Source organism: Hemiscyllium ocellatum, chromosome 18 (assembly GCF_020745735.1).
Source record: "Hemiscyllium ocellatum isolate sHemOce1 chromosome 18, sHemOce1.pat.X.cur, whole genome shotgun sequence".
Lineage (NCBI taxonomy): Eukaryota > Metazoa > Chordata > Chondrichthyes > Orectolobiformes > Hemiscylliidae > Hemiscyllium > Hemiscyllium ocellatum.
The window spans coordinates 56,261,940-56,276,084 of NC_083418.1; the positions used below are offsets into that span (position 1 = coordinate 56,261,940).

The 14,145-nt window shown below is 40.8% G+C and overlaps 1 protein-coding gene across 1 annotated transcript in view; it reads right to left on the minus strand.

Annotated features, from left to right (window-relative positions):
- Positions 1 to 14,145, minus strand: part of kiaa1549la (KIAA1549-like a) — a 164,065-nt gene that overhangs the window by 29,224 nt on the left and 120,696 nt on the right. The window contains exons 13-14 of the mRNA XM_060838554.1: positions 12,636 to 12,838; positions 6,388 to 6,520 (exon numbers count right to left, since the gene is read on the minus strand). Coding sequence (XP_060694537.1) covers positions 6,388 to 6,520; positions 12,636 to 12,838 — 336 coding nt within the window. The remainder of the gene's footprint in view (positions 1 to 6,387; positions 6,521 to 12,635; positions 12,839 to 14,145) is intronic.

The window sequence follows — 14,145 nt, forward strand, 5'->3', positions numbered from 1 at the left end:
TCGCCTGAGGCGGGAACTGAACCCGGGTCTCTGGCACTGTGAGGCAGCAATGCTAACCACTGTGCCATCGTGCGGCCCATAAAGATCTGACCAATATTCATCAATCAAATATCATCATTAAAATCAGAAGATCTGATCATCTCAGTCCTATTTGTGGGATCTTGTTTTGCACAAAGTGGCTGCCGTTTCACTGTGTTACAACTGTAACGACACTACAAATGTACTTCACAGGTTATGAAGCACTTTAGGAATGTCCTGAAGTTGTGAAAGGTGCTCTACAAATGTACACTTTTTGTTAATTATTCTTATTTCTGATTTGTGTACTCACTCAATGACAGTTTCTTTCTGCAAGTTGCACCCTTTGTCTTCTGATCCCGATGAACATCTACAGCTGGGATGAGCAAATCCTCTGGTTTACAATGCATATATTGCTTTGGTAACTGGATTAAATATGACATGGTGCAGCTTTGCTCTGATAGGCAGAAAGGTTATTGACAGACCAGCAACTTGAATATTACACCCACATCAGATAGAAATTGGAATCTTAGGATAGTACAGTGCAAAAGCAGGCAATTCAGTCCATGAAGTCTGTGCTGTCTGTTTCAAAGAGTAATCTATTTAGTCCCAATTACCAATGCTACTTTTTCATATCCTTTTAAAAATGCATTCATTTTTACATTCATGAAGGATTTCAATGCAGTACTCTGACAGGGCTGCATTTTGTGCAGTCTTCTATTGTTTTGGTGAGATATCAAGTCAGGTCTTCCCCATTATTTATATGTAAAAGAGTCAAGGGGCAGTGCCTGAAGATAGGCAGGAGAGTTTACAGGTCTTTCTATAACCAACAAAACCCTTCAATTCACACCCATCAAAATAAACAAGGTCATTCCTGCACCTTGTTTTTCTGTACTACCTGCTGCATACAAATTCAACATCATATTTGCTGGGAGTGATTGCACTTTGGAAGTAATTAATCATTTGAGAATCATGGTGAAATACAATAATGTGCTCAAGACTTTTCCTTTCCTTAACTGAACAGGGTAACAGTCTTCAGTCGAAATGTTTTGCAAAATGCTCACCAGCCTTGCCACAGCAGTTACAACAATTCCCTGGTCAACAGAGTTGAGGTATAGTACACACCCCCTGAATCTTTTCGTGCTAACATGCTGGCACAAGCTTTACCCATCAGGTAAGAGAAATGTATTTCATGTGTGATGTGTGAACCAACAGCTCATGCTGCTCCTCAGAGGGCATTATGGAAATTTCAAACATGTTATGCAAATTAGAGGCAGATGTAGAAAGACTTTTTATTAAAAACAATCATGTAGCCATCCATCACAACGTTATGACACTTTATCGATTTTGTTCAAATAAATCAATTTTGTAAGCAAGATTTGCTCATGTAACAATGCTCCTGTACACTTTCAGCAATGGATCACCCTCATCTACCTGATTGCCTTAGTCTGATGTGTTTTGCTCCGATTAAATGTATGGTGATGGCAATTCCAAACTATAGCCTGGATTTAATGCAGCCTACAGTAACAGAACTGTGGCTACCAGGCCTACTTAACTCACTTTGTCCCAGGAGAGGTCCTGGAGGGGCAGAACATCCCTGATCGATAGTTGTTGAGTAGATAGGTGAATGGATAGGACTCACCATGGCAACAATAATAAATTAGCTTTCTTGAGCCCTTGGAAAGTCACACAGTAACCCCCTTTCAGCAGTGGGGGAGGGTGTCACTTGTAACTATGTCCTCTGCGGCTGGTGGATAGACCTGACATTGGGAAGGGGAGGTGCTGTTAAAAGTCACTTGTTCGTTCTTCTGGAATTGCCTCAAACCTGCTGTACCAATCCCCTACCACCAACTTTGTCACCTGGATCCGAACTTCACTCACCTTTGAACATGACATTTCTCATCTTCCAATCAATAAATTAAAACCATCAGTCCTGATTCCTCTGGAGCTGATGATAATGAGTCAGTGCTCACCTCTGATTGTTTGTTAGCTCTGAATAGGTGGGACATCAGCCACCGGGCATTACAATAGCAGGGGGGGCTTGACAATGACAACTCTGATCAACACTAGATTCCCTTAGGCATCCCCAATGGAAGTGAGGGCCTTCCCCACCAGTTCTGTGACCTGTGACAAAAGCCCTATTGATTGCACAAGGTCCAGCTCTATATCCAGCAAGATCTCCCCAAGAACTCCAAAGGCTGGGTTCCCCCTTGTTCTGTGCTGCGAAGTGCCAGGGCAGTGTTCCGAGTGCACCAATTAACGTATGCCGACCTTTGAGTTAAAAGGTCGTGGGTTCAAAAGAACATCTGCTTCTGCACAAAAGAAATGGGAGTAGTATAACTAAAGGAACCCTTGTATATGCTCCCTCATTCAGTAAGAGCTTGACTTTTACCTTCAATTGACTTTTAACTCAACTCATGCCCAACTTCCATATTCCTTTATTGGGTTTGAGTTCAAGTCCAAGTCAGAGTCAGAGATTTCAATGACAGATAGTTCCAATGCTGAGACAGCATTGAGGTGTCAGTTTTCAGATGGAACCTTAAACTGCTTGCCCTCTCCGTTGAGGGTAAAACATCTTTCTGTGGTATCTGAAGATGGCTGGGGGACTAGGTCAATATATGTCCCTCAATCTACACTGATGAAAACAGATTGCCTGTTCAAATTCTGCACATTGGAGCTTCCTGCGTGCAAGTTAGCAGTGTTTCTCTGATGTATTACATGCTTCCAGAGTACTTCATTAACTGTAATTTATTTGGAAAGCCTTGAGATTTTGAAAAAGATTCTACAAAACAATTATCTATTTCCTGTTGCAAGCTATCTGTCAACGTGGGATCATTTGTGTTCATGGGGTGTGAGCATCACCAGCACAACCAACATATACAGCCCATCCTTTAGTGACCTTGAGAAAGTGATAGTGATCTACTCTCCTTATTGTTGCAGGCATGGCCTGTAAGGACACTTACAATGTGCTTAGTGTGGGAACTTTATTTTAAGTCATTCATGGTATCAGGACATCACTGACAAGACCAGTATTTCTTGCCCATTACTTATTCACCTTGAGAAGGCAGAGGTGAGCTGCTTTCTTGAACCATTGGATTCCATGGAGAGCAGATACACCACAGTACTGTTAGGAAGGACTTCCAGGATTTTGTTCCAAAGCAAACCAAAGCTTTGTGGCACCAAGTCAGGATGGTGTGCAACTTAGAGCAGTATGTGCAGGTTGTAAAGACTAAGTGTTTGAAAAATACTTTTAAAAATGCTTCAGAAAGTTATTGCAATGTACCCTGTAGATGGTACACATTACCGCCATCCTTGTGTGCCAATGATGAATGATATGAATGTTCAAGATGGTGGGTTGTTTTGCTTTGTATGGTGCTGTACTTCTTGAGGATTATTGGAGCTGCATTGATCCAACCAAATTAAGAGTATTCCATCACACTCTAAACTTGCTTTATAGGCTTTGGAAGGTCAGCAGATGAATGATTTGCTGCACAATTCCCAGCCTCTGACGTGCTCTTATAACCATTGTCTTTATACAGTAAGTCCAGTGATGTTTATGGTTAATGCTAACACCCATAGGGTGTTGGTGGTGAGGGAGTTTCAGGTCTTGCTACATGTAGACATAAACTGTTTCATTACCTGAAGAATAGTGAATGGTATGGAACATTGCAATTATCAGTGAGCATTCCCATTTTTTTGCATTTTGTCAGTGCTGTATAGGCCTCAGAGGTCAGTACATTAATTACTTGCTGGCTCTTTATTTCTTTTCTCACTAACAGCCACTAGCAGGTAAGTCCTTCAGGATTCAGTGCAGTGGTACTACTGTGATGGATACTGAACACTGCACTCAGAGTAGATTCTGTGCCCGTGCTACTCTTAAGTGTTTCTTCCAAGTGATGGTTCAAATAGAAGAACACAAATTCAACAGCTAAGGAAATGCCATATCCTTAGTCTCGTGGGTCTATTCTGCCATTCTAGACCATTGATGATCATCCATCACAGTGCCCTAACTTCATGTTACTCCCTAGCCCTTGAAGTTGTTATAAATTTATCAATCTCGGTCCTGAACTTACTTAATGACCAAGCTTTGACAGTGTCCATGGTAGAAAATTCCAAAGGTTCACCGCACCCTCTGTGTGAAGCAGATCCTTTATGATCAGTATTATCTCATTTCCTATTCCTTTTTGCCCATCCTTTCCAAATATTCTTTAATATTCAGCTTCCAGTGTTGAGCCAAGTCTGCATAACGGCAATTAAATCACACCCTTTTACTTTCACTGGAGCCATCAATTAATCTAAAAGGCTATCCGAATGCATGCAGCATTTGCAGAGTGCTTTTAATTCTGCCTTTTTACCATTATTCTGTAATTTTACCATGGTTGATTTAAGGATTTTTTTTTCTTGTTGATTTCCCCTTCCATTCACAGCCAGCTTTGTTCTTATTCTATTTGAATACCCTCTTAGGTTCCCAACCAATGACAGGCGACCTTAGAATCTGCCCAACAGCATTAGGAAATCTCCCCATAAGGACATTAAATCTCAGTCCTGCTAAAGTGTAAAATCCTCTGCATCAAGACCCATCTGCCACAGAGCTAGACCCAATGGCCCATAAATGTAAAGCCCTCCTGCCTGCACCATTCTCCCAGCTACAAGTTCATTCACTCAATCACTCTATTTCTATATTCATTAGCACATGGTAATTGGAGCAATCCTGAGGTTACAGTCTTAGAAATCTTGCTTCTCCATCTCTTGCCCAGTTTCCTAAATTCTATTTTCAGACCTCATCCATATTTCTCCCTATATATGGTTTAATAAGCAGGAATCTTTCAAGTTCTGAATACTGGCTGTCTCAATCTTGGCAGATGGACCTAGATGTTTGTGAGGGAGAATTTATATCACAATCTTCACAGAACGTAACTTTTGTTGACATCTTATAGTCCACCCAATTTTATTCTTATTTGATTTTCCTGTTTCTTATAACTGAGTGGCTTTCTGGGCTATTTCTGATGGTTCCTCATGAAGGGCTTATGTCCAAAATGTCAGCTCTCCAGCTCCTCAGATGCTACCTGACCTACTGTGCTTTTCCAGCACCACACTCTTGACTATTTCTGATGGGAGTTAAGGACCAAGCACAGGCAAGACTAAGCTAGTAAGGATGGCAGATTTCCATCACAACAGGATGATGTGTTTTTATGGATTTCCAATGGTTTCTTGATCACCGTAACTGAGCTTATCCTTTTTTATTACAACTGTATTTAGTCAGTTAAATCAAAATTCTCCAACAGCTCACATGAGATTCAAACTCATTTCTGCCGAGCATTAGTCCAAGCCTTTGGTTTACTAGCCCATCAACACAACCATTATGTTACCACTCCCATGATACTTATTAGCTAAGTTATTAATTCAATGTTCCAAAAGCGTGTCAGTTATGATCACCCACAATGTGACTATGTGGCAGAGGAATTTCTATTTCCCCATTCAATAGAGTCACCTGACTCCTTATATTGACAAAATATTTTTTTGAAAATAGAGCATGTGTTTACAGTTCCAGGAGGGCCACCAACCACCTGTGCAAACACAGATGGAGATGAAGACACTATATTATCAAGGCAGAGCCTTCTGTGCACCCCACTGTTGGCCAACCTGCAGGTAACTGCTTCCACCCAACTCACTGCTGTCCCCAGCAACATTTCCTGTTATAGCTTTCCTAGACATTCTGTCTATTTTCGAGTGACAGTATTCTTGAGTGTGCCATTTACTGCACAACCTACTGGAAGTAATGGCAACTTGTTGAATATGTGTTGACTATATTTCTGTGGAGCAGAAGCAACCTTTTCCCATTCAATTACATCAAGACTAATCCATAGTCCAATTCTATTTAGCTGTATTTTTACCCCTCCCCTCAATAACGTTATCTAATAAAACCTGCAAGATAAAATCAATTTGATTCAATTTGATTAGTCAAGGGTATTAAGGTTTTTGAAATCCATGCAGGAAATCAGTGTTAAGATACAAATTAGTTAATAGAAGAGTAGGCTGGAGGGATTGAATGATCTCCTCCAATTACCGTGTTTCGAAGTTCCACTATATATAATGGCTTATGTCCAACTGTGCTTGCAAGATGGACATGAAAAGAAACATTTGCACACAAGGAACAATAGTAGCTCAAACAGAACATGAGGGAAAAACAACAAAAACTAATAGCATCCTTTGTTCTTTTTGTCCCCCATACAATGACATTAATAATCTAGAGTCCAGCTCAATTATATCCATCAATATTTATACTTTAACAAATAAAATGTGCCAAACTCATTGTAAAAGCATGGGAAAACTAAAAAGAAGCTGTCCAAAACAAACACCAATCCTACTCACATCATATCCACTGTTGCGAATGCCCCGCCGTGATCGCTCCCTCCTGACCAGTAGATCCATCTCCGTTCCTCCTGGACCTGGGCTATTCAAAGACTGCCTGCTCCTATAAACAGCATTCTTCGTCTGGGATTGCCTACATGGAATCCAAACATGTTTTAAAACAGAATGATTTGAATTGTAGCCAACACTACACAGATGATTACTGGCATCTGCGATGGATGTAATCACTCGCAATTTGCTTCTGCATTGAGGACATCAAGTGAAATATAGAAAAAATTATTTCTTCCAATGAATAAATTATTTGAGGAAAATTTCACAGAAGGAGAACTATCTGCAAAGGAAGTGTTAGTGATAGAATTGATGTTATAGTCTTGAAGCTGTTGTGTCCTTTCCTTTTATTTATTCGATCATGGGATGTGGGCATTACTGGTTAGACCAACATTTACTGTCCATCCCTAATTACCATTAAGGTATGGTGGTGGTGGTGAGAGGCTTTCATGAACTGCTGCAGCCTATGTGGTGCAGGCACATCTCCAAGGCTGTTAGGAACAAAAGTTCAGGATTTTGACTCATCAACAGTGAAGGAACAATGATATAGTTCCAAGTCAGGATGGTGTGCGACTTTGAAGGGAGGTACTTTGGGGTTCCCATTTCCTTGCGCTATGTTCTCCTTTGACGGTAACATTCTTCTTGGATACCAGAATAACTAAATCTATTTTAAACCCTTACTTGAGCAACACAAAGATTAAGGATAATCTAATTGAGAAGTTTTAGATGATTAAGGATTTGATATGGAAGATGTAGAGAAAATCGACAGAGTTTTCTCTTTAGGCTTTAACACTGTTCAACTGGTAGAAATAGGCGTCCACATCATAAAAAGAAACATGGTTACTCACTGCAGTTTTCTCTCAGACACTTAATGACCAAAGGATGGGCTTGCCATCCAAACAAGAGCTCATGAAGCTCATAAGGGCCAAACAAAGGCCTGCCTGGTTGAAAGGAGTAGGAGATTGTTATGGAAGGTCAGTCAGAGTGAGGGTCTTGAACATGGAGACAACCTGCAACTTTTTTCAAGAATAAAGCATGTAGAATCAGATGGCAGGAAGCTGAATGGATAGCATACGGACTCCAACAAAAAAATCAGCAATCAAAACAGATACTCAGACAGGCAAAAGATAGAAAATTGTGTTCTACAGAAATTGGTTTGGGGGCTACTATTGTCCACAATTTATATTCATTAATTGGTTTTGAAAACTGGGAGTACAATTTCTAAAAGTGCACAAAGAATCCGAGTGTGACGCACTTAGTTCAAAAGGAAGACTCTGACAACATTTAATAACATGTTACTAATCTTACAATTTGGCTCTTGGCAGATTCATTTCAAAATGAATAGAATCCTATTTTGGTCAAAGAAATAAGATGGCCATAGGATGCTTGCAACGTGATTCTAACTTCCTGAAAACTCAGGCAGAATATGCAGAATTAAAATCAAACCCACCGGCCCAGTTGGTGAAGCTCTCTAATGTGACAAAAATGGCAGATGGGATCAGAAATCCAAAGTCCCACCTCCAAACAAGCCATCTCCTACTTTTTCAGAGGTCAAACTGAAGAACATTAGTTCGGCCACTGTTGGAATACTGCATGTAATTCTGGTCTCCTTCCTATTGGAAAGACGTTGTGAAACTCGAAAGGGTTTAGAAAAGTTTTACGAGGATATTGCCAGGGTTGGAGGATTTGAGCTATAGGGAGAGGCTGAACAGGCTGGAGCTGTTTTCCCTGGAGCGTTGAAGGCTGAGGGGTGACCTTATAGAGGTTTACAAAATTATGAGGGGCATGGATAGGATAAATAGACAAAGTCTTTTCCCTGGTACGGGGGGGGGGTTCCAGAACTAGAGGGCATAGGTTTAGGGTGAGAGGGGAAAGATATAAAAGAGACCTAAGGGGCAACCTTTTCATGCAGAGGGTGGTATGTGTATGGAATGAGCTGCCAGAGGATGTGGTGGAGGCTGATACAATTGCATCATTTAAGAGGCATTTGGATGGGTATATGAATAAGAAGGGTTTGGAGGGATATGGGCAGGTGCTGGCAGGTGGGATTAGGTTGCGTTGGTCAGCATGGACAGGTTGGACCGAAGGGTCTGTTTCCATGCTGTACATCTCTATGACTCTATGACAGCCAAGATTCTTGCATGCATGGTTTTGATTAGACAGCTAACCATTTACATCACTTGCTGCCTCCATTTATCTCCGATATAGAATTGCATTTCGTGCATTACCCCAGAGTGTGTACAGATTTAGTGCATTACCCTAGAATGTGTGCAGGTTATACCTACTCAGAGCAGGCCTGAGCATTGTGGATTTGTATGGAATGGTAAGGTATCTGGATTTCGAACATTAATGTCAAACTCAGAGGTGAGAATCTACCCACTAAGTCATGATCTAGACTAGTCATAATCTAATTTAATGGTGTGAAGGACTGAGCAGCCTGTCCCTATTTTTGGGGTTTCTTCAGGAGTCAAAGTCAAATGGTTCACATGCCCACCCTTTCAGTTGCTCAGTTTTAATGCGGGTGCCTTTTGGTCAGAGATCAGGATACATTCAGCAACACACAATGGATGGCAGCAGCTCCATTCAAAAAGAAGCATCATTGGAAATGGGCTTGCAACACGACCACAACAAATCCCTGACCTGCCCTTCTCCCTGCATAGTCAGGATGACAAACAGTAAAATCATAGAAATAAAATCATAGCAGTACAGAAGGTCATTCAGACCACTGAGGCCATGCCAACTTTCACAAAGGGCAATACAATTAATCTCACTACGCACTCTTTGCCCAACACAATGCATTTATCTTTTCCTTAAAGGATTTATCTAATTCCAGTTTGAAATCAAATTTGAATCTTGATCTATCACTCTATCAGGCAGTGCATTTCAAATTCTAAGCACTCATTGCATAAAAATTAGCCAAAGAGTCAATCATTTTAAATCTCTCTCTTCTGGTTATCAAGCTGTTAGTCATTAAAAATAAATTTTACATTTCTCTGGCATCCTTCACAATCTCAGAAATTTCTCCAAGTGCCATTCAATCAATTAACAACTTTTGAAACTGGATGCCTGTGGTCACGTAGAGAATACAGTCAATCTGCACACAGCAGGTTCCCACAAACAACAGTGAGAATATGATCAGACCATCTGCTTTCTCAGTGTTGACTGGGGGATAAACATTGGTCAAGATGGCAGGTTGCTCTTCTTCAAAGTACTGCTTTGGAGCTTATCACAGCCACCAGAGTGAATGGGGCCATGGGTGACCTACTCATCCAAAAGTCAGCAATTCTGACAGAGCAGGGCTGGAGAATTGGATTGTTTCATAGGATGTGGATTTTGGAAAGCCAACATTTGTTAATTGGAAAGCCGGTTATCCTGGAGAGGTGGTAGTGAGCCACTGCAATTCACCGGGTAGGTACAGCACAGGACGCTAGGGATTGTAGTTCCAGGATTTTGATGAGAACACAGTGCAGGAACAATGGTATAGTTCCAAGTCAGAATATTGAGTGGCTGGATGGGAACACACCTGATACCCTTGTTCCTGAGGACATACAGGCAGCAGATTTGGAAGATGTCGTTGAAGGAATCTTGATGAATTGCTGCAGTGCATCTTGTAGAATGTACGCACTTTAATGTTGGAGCTGTACTCATCCAGGCAAGTGGAGAATATTTAATCACACTCCTGGCCTATGCCTTGTAAATAGTGGACAGGTTTTGGGAAGGAAAAAGGTGAGTTCTTTGCCCCAGAATTCCCAGCCTCTGTTGTGTTCTTGCAGCCATGATATCTATACAGCTAGTCCAGGTCAATTTCTGGTCAATGGTAACCACCTCCCTGCCTCCCACCTCCAAGTCAGAGCAGATGATTTTGTGGTGAATATCTAGAATGGAACCGTGAACCAAATATGTTTTGGGTTAGAAAACTATAAAGCCGCTGACATTTTATAGAATCACAGAATCCCACAGTGCAGATATAAGCCATTCAGCCTACTGAGATCACACCAACCCTCCAAAGTACAATCTACTCAGATCCATACCCCATCCTATTCCCATAACCATACATTTCCCATGATTCATCCACCTAGTCTGCACATCCTTGGAAACTATGTGGCAATTTAGCATGGTCAATCCATCTAACCTGCACATTGTTGGAATGTTGGAGGAAAGTGGAGCACTGGACTGAAGCCCATGCAGACATGGGGAGAATGTATAAACTCCAGACAGACAGTTACCAGAGACTAAAATTGAACTGGGACCCTGGCGCTGTGAGGCTTCAGTGCTAACTATGCTGTCTTTGTTTATCTGCATCAATCACAATTTTTAACGCTTCTATCAAACTCCATCTTAACCTTCTCCTCTTTGCTGAAGCAAGTAGGCCTAGACTCTGCAGTCTTTTCAAATAGCTGATCTGTCAACACTGGAAACATTTTAGAAAATACCTCAGGCAAACTTAGGTCAAGGCAGAACATATTGCAGCATATTTCTGGGATGGATCTTGTGTGAGCATATAGAGAGAAAGAAATTTAAAACACTTTTGAAATTAGAGTCTGTTGGTTGTGTGCAATTAATGTTCTTTCAATATCTAACAGGTGAACTTTGAAAGCATTTTCAATCATTCCATTTTAATATCTGTGTCAGTTCAGCTGGAAACCCATCTCTGTGTACTGATTTACCATTGCTGTACTTTGATTCAAGGCAGCTTTTAATCATCTAGCCCTGCCAAAATGATTTACAAGATGTCAATCTGGCAAGCCATGTGAATTTTAGCCACTGCTATTAGAGGCAGAGACACTTCTGTCAACACCACTTTTTTCATTTTTGGGATAGAGTTATTACATGTCTGCATTTTAAGTGACACAAACTATTTGTTAATCTTCCCATGCCACCATATTGAAAGAAAAAATAATTGTAAACAGTTTTCCTTTAAAATAAAGTGGATTGTTTTAGGAATAAGACAATGAAGACCCCTTTTGTCAGGCATCACCTGTGATTTGGTGACTGGCCCCCTCAACTCTCAGTCAGAATGTTCAAGTTTCACTCCAGGGAGCTGAATACAACAATGAGGCTAACATTCACGTATGGTATAGAGTACAGTGACAGTGTTATAATTCAGGTGAAATATTAAATCAAGGCTACCTGTCCAAGTGGACCTGGTGCTATTTAGAGATGAGCATTGCAGCTATCTCCATTGCCAATATTTATCACTCAGGAGAAAGTGAGGACCGCAGATGCTGGAGATCAGAGCTGAAAATGTGTTGCTTGAAAAGCGCAGCAGGTCAGGCAGCATCCAAGGAGCAGGAGAATCGACGTTTCGGGCATAAGCCCTTCTTCAGGATTCCTGAAGAAGGGCTTATGCCCGAAACATCGATTCTCCTACTCCTTGGATGCTGCCTGACCTGCTGCGCTTTTCCAGCAACACACTTTTCAATATTTATCACTCAATCAAAAAGAGATCATTTCCGTTCTATAACACTGCTGCATTTGAGAGTTTGCTGTGTGCAGAGTCGCTGCTATGTTTTCCACATTTAGAAGCAAATATAGAAATACTTCAAATATAGAAATACTTCAGAAATACTTTGGAAAGCACTTTTGGACATTTCAAGATTGTGAAAAGTGACATTAAAAAGTGCAGATTTGCTTTTCCTTACATGTAACCCTTCTGCTGAACTGCTAACTTGTTTTGAATAGGTTGTGGCTTCTTTAAAATTTGGGACAGAGGAACTTCCTTTCATTTTGTCAGGTGATGTACAGAGGACTCCTGATTTCTGAACATCCAACTAAAAACGCTTGTACTTTGTAAAGTGATCGCATTGATGGGATGTAATTTTAAAAAAAGACATGCAAACTTTTCCTGTACTTGCAAACCACTGCTCGCTGCTCTTTTGCACTGTGTTCCAACTTGCATACAACTCGACTTGCAAACAGATTCAAGAACCCAGGGAGTGCCTGTATGGAGTTCTGGACTGTTTGGCCCATCATCCTTGTCCTGGTTCTTTGAAAGAGCAATCTAATTTGTTCACTCCCTCACTCCTTGGCCATAACAGTGAATATTTTCCCTCCAAACTTTCATCTAATTCCCTTTCGAAGGTTAATATTGAATCTGCTTCCATCATTCTTTCAAAAGGTTCCTGTTAATTCTTCAAGTGATCGGAATCACATTTGATTTTCCACCTTCCTGAACATCTATTGCGTCACATTATCCTTACCTGTTTCGAGATTCAGTGAACGTGGAGGGCACCTGTGTTTCAGCTTCCATCTGTCCTTTCTCGTACATTTTCCTCTGCTTCTCCATCATCACTTGATTATTTTCTACTTCTGGGAAATCATAATATCCTTTTCTCTTTGCCTTCAGGCGTAACTTGTTCCGATAGTGCTCAATATCAGATTTCTGTTTCAGAGCCTTGTTTACCTGTATAAGAAAGAACGAGAGAGAGAGAGATGGGTGGGTGAGGCGGAGTGGAAAGTCGGTGCTGACGGAAAGCAATCAACTTTGTCCCAGGTTCCCTGGAGTTATTTAGTATAGCAAAATACAATCTGTGTTCATGTTATTGGATGGAAACGTGCTGGGAAAATAACAGTTTGTTCATGATGCACACCCTTATTAATGAATAAATTGATCAGTAATTTCAAGGGATTAAGAGAATGGTGTGAGAAGCAATATTCAAAAAGTGATTTACATTGTTCAGCTACACAGAACTGCCTTCCTGCCATTAGTCTCCCAGCTATTGAACAACTTTCTGAATTTGCACATTAAACATTCATTAAACACACCACAGAATGTTAAGGAATTAGCTGAAGTCTACTTTTTTTTATTTGAGCAAAGTCAATCAACCTCGCAGTGCAAAAGGTGAAAAATTTAACTCATTTTCATCCCTTTAGATGGTAAATTTTAACAGAGATTTTAAAACTTAAAATATTTTTTAAAAGTTCTTACATTTCCTTTCCATTATTTTTTTAACCCAGATCCTTTCGCTCCTTTATTTTTCTGTACCCGATTTGACACTAACTTACCCAGTTTGTTTCTCCAACTTTCCTTGGTTCCCTTCTCAACCCTTAAATCTCATTAATAAGGAGTTGGACTATTGGGACCATCATCGCCTCATTGGTCCCAATCTCTGCAATCTCTTCAGCCTCGCCATCCCGAGAGATATTTGCATTCCTCCAATCCTAGCCTCTTGAACATCCCAGATTTTGACTGGTGACCCATTGCTGGTCATGCTTTCAACTGCATCTGAGCTCTGCAAATCCCTCCCAGGAACTGCTGCCTCTCTTCCTTACTGTCCTCCCATAGAACCCTCCTTAAATCTATCCCTTTCAACAAGGTTTTAACCATCTGCTTTTATGGAACCCTCCCTGGCTCAATGTCTAATTATGCTTTAGATAACTCCTTGAAAAGTCTTGGGATGTTTTAATATAGGGAAGTGCTGTAAAAAATTAAATTGTTGTGGTTATAGACAGAAATAATAATTTATTCACAGCAAGGAACCAGAAATGGAATTACCATGAGGTGGTGTTGCATGATGGATAAAGACTGGCCACAGAACACAGGAGACCATACAACCTGCTTTCTTTAAATGACCACTACAGGGTCATTCACACTGACACACACCCTTGCTACAGATAGGTGGAGCTTTGCCTCAATGTCTTGTACACAAGGCTGGCACCTTTGACAGTGCAGTACTCCCTTAGTCCTATTCTGCTGTCAGAGATATGGGC